The following is a 6,509-nucleotide window of genomic DNA, read 5'->3' as shown; positions in this document are numbered from 1 at the left end:
ATACCTGTGAACTTATAACGCAGATCCCAGAACTCATTATTTATCTGAAATGTTGTTTTATATTCCCAAACCCAACTCGCCATTTACCCAGATTGGAAACGCTGTCTGTAATGTGAACTATGAGTCGATTTTGTTCCTTTTTCAACAATTTATACTTACGCCTTCACTGCGCCTTCACTGTGGTTTCCCACAAGCATAACAATGTCAGTTATGAACTTTAACCTCTGCATCAGTACAACTTGTCAACTTGTTATTCGATAATTACTTGGTATGAGTGGTATTTGGTATTAAGCCTACATTATTGCATGTAGTTAAAGCTTTTCAAAGGCGGGGAGATACAATTGAGATCTTACTCATTGAAATTGTTTGCTGTTAACAGTCTTTGGAAACATGCTTTATCTGGTTATGGTTGGCACTATAAGGTAAAGTTTATGCGAGAACATGACGAAAGATTAAGCTTCAAAACTAGGGGTTTGGACTCTACAGTCTGAAAGAATTAAATAAGACGCCAAACTTCTGACCAGATCATTGCCCTAGAAATTGATAACGCTGGTACAAGCTATAAAAACTGTGAAGTTTTACAAGCATGTTAAGATGTGAAGCAATTGCATACTTCATATCCACTGGTATTGCGGACGGTAAGCTTCAATTTTTTGGACGTGAAGTCAGGTTGGATTGTAGGACTCATTTATTTCAAATGATTGGATGAATTAAACGTTGTCCATATTATTGGGTCTTTAACATTGCGGGCACCTTCAGTGCGCCTATGCTTTGGGCTGTCTCTGGCTTCTTGTTGGCAGTTGCAATGGTTATGTTTTGTTATATGTATTGGCAGTTTCCTTGTCCTACCTTGTTTGTGTTCTGTTTTTGTCTTAGGCTTGTTGAATTTCCAGTAATTTCAATATTTCAAATTCAAAATTATAAAATTACATTGAAGACCATGAGATTTGTATCATAATCCTGTAAATCATAAAAGTAAGTACACTGAAGGCCTTGAGATTTAAATCAGTTTGTAGAATCACTTTGTAGCGTGGTATTATTGAACCAAGCTTGTTTCCATCTCATGAGCTTATGTCTACTGTATATTAAGGTATCCAGCAGGTATATTGGATGCAGGGAATTCCATTTAACACAAGGATATCAGTGAATTAGAGAGGGCAACATTTTCTTCTAAAAAATATTTATTGGACTGTAAAGAAGGTTTATTAATGAGGGGCTGGCTTTGTTGGGAACCATGTAGTTATACCAAAACCTGATAGCATATATAGGGATAAGCTGGATGAGATTCTTTCCATGGCAGGGTAACCCAATTAGGCAATTTTCATAACCAGGTCTAAAAAGGCCGCAATCAACGCCTCTTTGCTTCAATTTACCCCAATCAATTTTCCAACTGAACCTTTCATCTAGCAGATTGTGAACAACGTAACTGAGGAAACACCAAATATCCCCTAAATTGCTTGTACTAGTCTTGTTGTAACTTTTGCACATACATCTTATAGGGTTAGGGAGACAAAAATTAAAGTTTCCTCACCAAAACTTTTTGTCCCATACATGCTACAGGGCATGGGGAGCAAAAATAAAAGTTGTATATTATATTTCACTAAGATGTATTTATGTGTGCACCAACCACCGTATATTTAGCTTATATCTATTCACTTTGTTAACTGGAAAAATATATATTTATGTGTTGACATTATTTAACTCTTTTCATTATTTATGTGTTGAGTTTTTATCATCTACAGAAAAAGTTGAGTTGCAACAAATAGATATGTTTTCTGTCCAGTAACATATTATATATAACTTTTTAAATATATCAAGGATTTAAGAACATTTTATTCTATTCCAGTTTTCAAAATTTTAGTGTTTAAAATGGATTTTAGTGTTTATTCTATTATTATGTTGTTCTTTTTAGATTATGGTATATGGAGAGCATTAGTGTCTTTACTCTCCTGGTTATGTTTGCAGGGAAAAAATATGTCCTGTAAATAAATGGCATCCTATTTTGCCTTTGTTGAAGAGTCCATAGAGCCCTCCCCCATTGAGTGTGTGGGTTACGAGCAATATGTGCATCTCCCCGAGCTCAGTGCCATGTGGAAATTCAAGGAATGGCCTGGTTGGTCTAGAGAGGGGTTGGTAAACGCTGCCTTACAGTCATTGGAGATTACTTTTCGGTTTGTTTCGTCTGTCCTCTGTGACACAAGGACTTACATTGACAAAGAGGAACGGAAGAGAAGGCTTGAATCCTTAATTAGTTCCCAGATTGAGTTGATTTCAATGATTTGTGAAAATGACAAGCAGGTTCCCACTCTTCAGTTGTTAGTAAGTAGTGGTGTTCTCGCATGGAAAGTTTTCCATGAGGTATGGCAGAGACCTGGTGCTTTACTTGTGGTTAGCAGAACAAGTGAAGAGAGATTACTTCCTCGTTTGGGTACATGGAAAAGCGTTGAAGCTATGGTTTCTAGAATATGGCTTGCCATTGAAGGCCATATGCAGAGGACTCCCTTCACTTTAGGTCTGGGGGAACCAAATATGTCAGGTAAGCCTCTTCTTGAATATGATAAAATCTGCAAGCCAAGATATTTGCACTCTTTAAAACAACATAAACAGTTCCATAATCCATAAGATGCCAAACTTTGCAATGTCCTCCAGATCTTTGAGGCCTGGGTATTTGTAGGCCAAGAATTGTTGCACAGAGTATATGAAAGAATAGACTCTGGGGATTTCGTAGGAGCATCCACAGACTGTTGGATGGTTGAAAGGATGTGGAACATGCTCACAGAAATTGTGAATTTGCTTCTAGTGATGGACCCGGATGATTTCCTTTGCCTTAAACACCAGTTGGCAATTAGTAACACTAGTACGCTTGCAGGCGCATATTTCCTTCGGTCTGCCTCCCTTAGAGACCTTACAAATGCATGCAAGGAACTAAGGCATCTGGTGCCCAAAGTCATGGGTGTTGACGCTGATCCAAAGGGTGGACCAAGGCTCCAGGAGGCACTTATGCATTTGTTTCATTCACATGGACTTCGCTCACATAACACTTCAGGTGCTTATCATGTTGCAACAATACATGTTCTGTTGGCCTTCCAGGCAATATAAGTCGCGGTGAAAAGGTTTTTCTTCTCATATCAGCAGCTGGTAGTAATAGCCATGGGTAGCATTGAAATGAAGGGTCCATCATATCTAGGTGCTTGTGATGCCATGCGTCATATATATTTTGAACCACCTTATTTCCCTAGTGTGGATGGTGCAAAGACATTTTTGGGTTACTATTGGCACTAGAAGTCTACAACTATGGTGGATGGTACACTGGAAGATCTATAGACAAATCAAGTGAAGTTTACAAGATAAAGAACAATGCCTTCAGTTTTTCAAAGTATTACCCCAAATTCATACATACACTTCTTACATTGACAGTTTTGAGTACTATACATAGAATTATATTGGATATAGGATTAGACTCATTTTTGTTCATCCCCATCAGTAGGACCAATCAATAGAACAGTGCTAGAAATTTGAACAATTTTTTTTCCCCTCTCCAACATGGATAGGATACTAAGGATTCATAGTGTGCAATTCCTCCTTCGTTAAATACTGTAAAAGATTGTCCAAAATTAAAAAGGTAATTATTAAAATTATTAAATTTTACGAGTTGTTTCTTTTTTTTTAATTTTTTAATTCTTTACCTAAATTCTATGATGAGTTTAGTGATATTTATATAATTCATTATAAATTTTAACATGAAATGTAGTTTAATGTTGTTATTTTTTTTTTTTTTAAAGATTTTTTAATTCAGTGTGTGAAACTGAGATAATTATAATTTTAAATTGTTAAGTTTATTTAATGGAATGCATCATAATTTTTTTGATGCATTATTTTTTTTTTATATTTAATCAGATTTTTTGTTTTTTAAGATTTTTTAATTCAGCGTGTGAAATTGAGATAATTATAATTTTAGATTATTGAATTTATTTAATGGAATATATCATAAAAAATTTAATGTATTAAATCTATATCATATTTAAATATATAATTTAAATGATGGAACATTACAATTTCATTACGGGTCATACTAAATAATTATCTCTTTAAACTAGGCCTCAAAAAATATAATTCTTTTATTTGAATATTTTCTGCTTCAAAATTAATATGAGTGAACCAACTATCCAAGGGTCTTATTGGATCTTGTTCTGATTTATTGATTTAACAATATATAAGATATATCATTATACTATTGATGAGTCATCTTATACGGTGGCTTTATCCAATTTTCTCTTATTGACGAAGATAGTTATCTTTTATATATATATATATATATATATATATATATATATATATATATATCAATTTTTTGGATATATTGACATCATACCGTTACGTTTTTTTCCTTTTTGCCCTACATTTGACATTTATGTGTTACGTGTTTGTGTCATAACAAATTTGAGTGAGTAGTAAGGGGTGAATGAGACTATTCTAAAGGTTGTCTCTTGCTCATCATCTCTGCAACGCTTTTCATGGTGGGTTTCTACTTTGACAGTGATTTTCTTCCTTTGCAGATTGTTCTTCAGAAACCATTTTGATGCTTCTTTTCTATAAAAGTGGACATACTTTGTAAGTCAAAACACCAAAACCATAATGAAATTTGTTCCTTCATACTTTGGTATAATTGTAATAAAATCCATTATGGCCTCTTCCCAACACTCACTTGGTATGGACAATGGTTCTAGTAGACTTGGTCTCTTGATTATTCCTCTTTTGTATTCAAGCTACATTCCTACCATAAATATCCACTCATTTCCAAAGTTTTGAGAAAAAATATTACATAATGCATTTTGGATTGACTAATAACATATAATTAGTATAATTTTTTATCTCTACATTTATTTTACAAAGTACTCTGATACTTCTTTATACTCTACTTTAATTTTCCTGCACATGGCCTTGTGTTATTGCTTAGGAAGTCATTTAATTTAACTGAATTTATGGTAAAGGTATAAATTTTTCCTTTAGTTCTTCAATACTAATTTGTTTTAGTGAGATTGTAAATTTTAGTTAAATTATTTCTAGTATAGTATCATTTATAAAATACATTGTTCTTTAATCATATAAGTTTAAATTTAGAACATTGATAATGCATATTGCCTATAATCATTCTCACTCTTAATATCTATAATTTGGCTTAACACTTATCATTTTCTTGCAGATTGACACACGGTTCGCTCGCTTGTGCAGAGCCTAACCCCACAGTTTACAAAGAACAAAAACAATCATTGTAATTTTTCTTTCGTGGGTGACTGGCAACCTTTAGTGAATTGCCTTCACCTCTGCAATTTTTTTCCATATAGTTCAGATTGTTTTAATAATCAGTATTAGAAGGGCAATTACTTAGCCTTTACTTTAAAATTTTTACATTTCACACATAGCTTAATTAAGGGGAAAATTAAGTGGCCATAATCCACACATTTTTTCAATTTGTTTTGCTATTTTACCCAAGTCACATAGCTTAATTAGCAAAGGAGTAAGTGGCCCATAATTCACTCATATTTTTTACTAACCAAAGCATATTTACTTCATTAGCATTGGGACTAGGAACTGGTGTTATTAAAGAAAGGGAGTAGCCCCTGCTTCCCTTGCGTCTTTTAGACGATCCTGGGCTTGCATCTGAAATCTTTCTCAAAGCACTCAGTTTTTCATCTCCCTTTTTAGGCTCACATAGTGTAATAGGAAGGAAGTAAGTGGCCCATCAACCACACATTATTTTATTTGCAGGTAAGGAACAAACATAATTTAGTGTAAGTAGACGAATTTGAAAAGGATCATCGAATATCCACATGACTACAAACTTTGTATGTTCACTCTGTCACTTACACACACATTTCACTACACACACTAAGCTACTCTAAACTTTGAACAAAGGGAATCAAGTGTAAAAACCTTTTGTACTTAGTTTATTTAAGCTTAATTTTTCACACCATAAGTGAAGGAAGACACGTAAAAGCAATCATAACTTGAACAAACTAAATTTCCCCACATGGGCCACAAAATAATTTATAGTTTAGGTTAGGACTGTTGGGGGTAGGCATCCAATAAGCCGCCATGGTCATGTTACATTTTGAAACATAGAAGTTGTCTTTTAGGGTGCTTCAAATCCTTCAATCAGTCCACGGAAAAGACAACCCAGGTAGCACAGAGACCTGATTCAGAGGGGGTTTGGCTTAGGCTCAATGCGTGCGGTCCTATATGGGGCTACCCAACCTGTATAGTGCTCGGTACTGATAACTGATTACCAAGAAGCTAAAGACTCGACTGCCTCTGTGAGACGAAGGTATCCTATTGGCCAAATTTTAGGGCATCTTTCCCTATAGGTGGAGGTGTGGGAAGCACTAAAGCCTCATTCAATACCTTGGTTGATTCTTTTCGTTGTTGGAAGCGTCACCAGTTCTTTTGGGACGTAGCCCCAGTACTCGTCATTTTTTGGCTGCTGGAAGCGTCACGAGTTCTTTCGGGAC

General features: G+C 34.7%; 1 protein-coding gene across 1 annotated transcript; it reads left to right on the top strand.

Annotated features, from left to right (window-relative positions):
• The first annotated feature begins 1,989 nt into the window (after nucleotides 1–1,989).
• LOC149254720 (nematode resistance protein-like HSPRO2) lies at nucleotides 1,990–3,099 on the top strand. The gene is made up of 2 exons (XM_089454823.1): nucleotides 1,990–2,536; nucleotides 2,675–3,099. Exons 1-2 carry the CDS (start codon nucleotides 1,990–1,992, stop codon nucleotides 3,097–3,099), a joined length of 972 nt encoding a protein of 323 aa, XP_089310949.1.
• Nucleotides 3,100–6,509: the final 3,410 nt, after the last annotated feature.

The sequence above is a fragment of the Pinus tabuliformis genome, chromosome 7, assembly GCF_031772625.1.
Source record: "Pinus tabuliformis cultivar Carrire ecotype Pingquan chromosome 7, CPIR1, whole genome shotgun sequence".
Taxonomy (NCBI): Eukaryota; Viridiplantae; Streptophyta; class Pinopsida; order Pinales; family Pinaceae; genus Pinus; species Pinus tabuliformis.
This window is presented reverse-complemented; position numbering and strand designations above follow the sequence as displayed.

Excerpts from the sequence above, each read along its gene's own strand:
- LOC149254720 (XM_089454823.1), top strand. The coding sequence starts at position 1,990 with ATGGCATCCTATTTTGCCTTTGTTGAAGAGTCCATAGAGCCCTCCCCC. Across the intron at positions 2,537-2,674 it reads GGGGGAACCAAATATGTCAG|GCCAAGAATTGTTGCACAGA; the intron begins GTAAGCCTCTTC and ends GGGTATTTGTAG.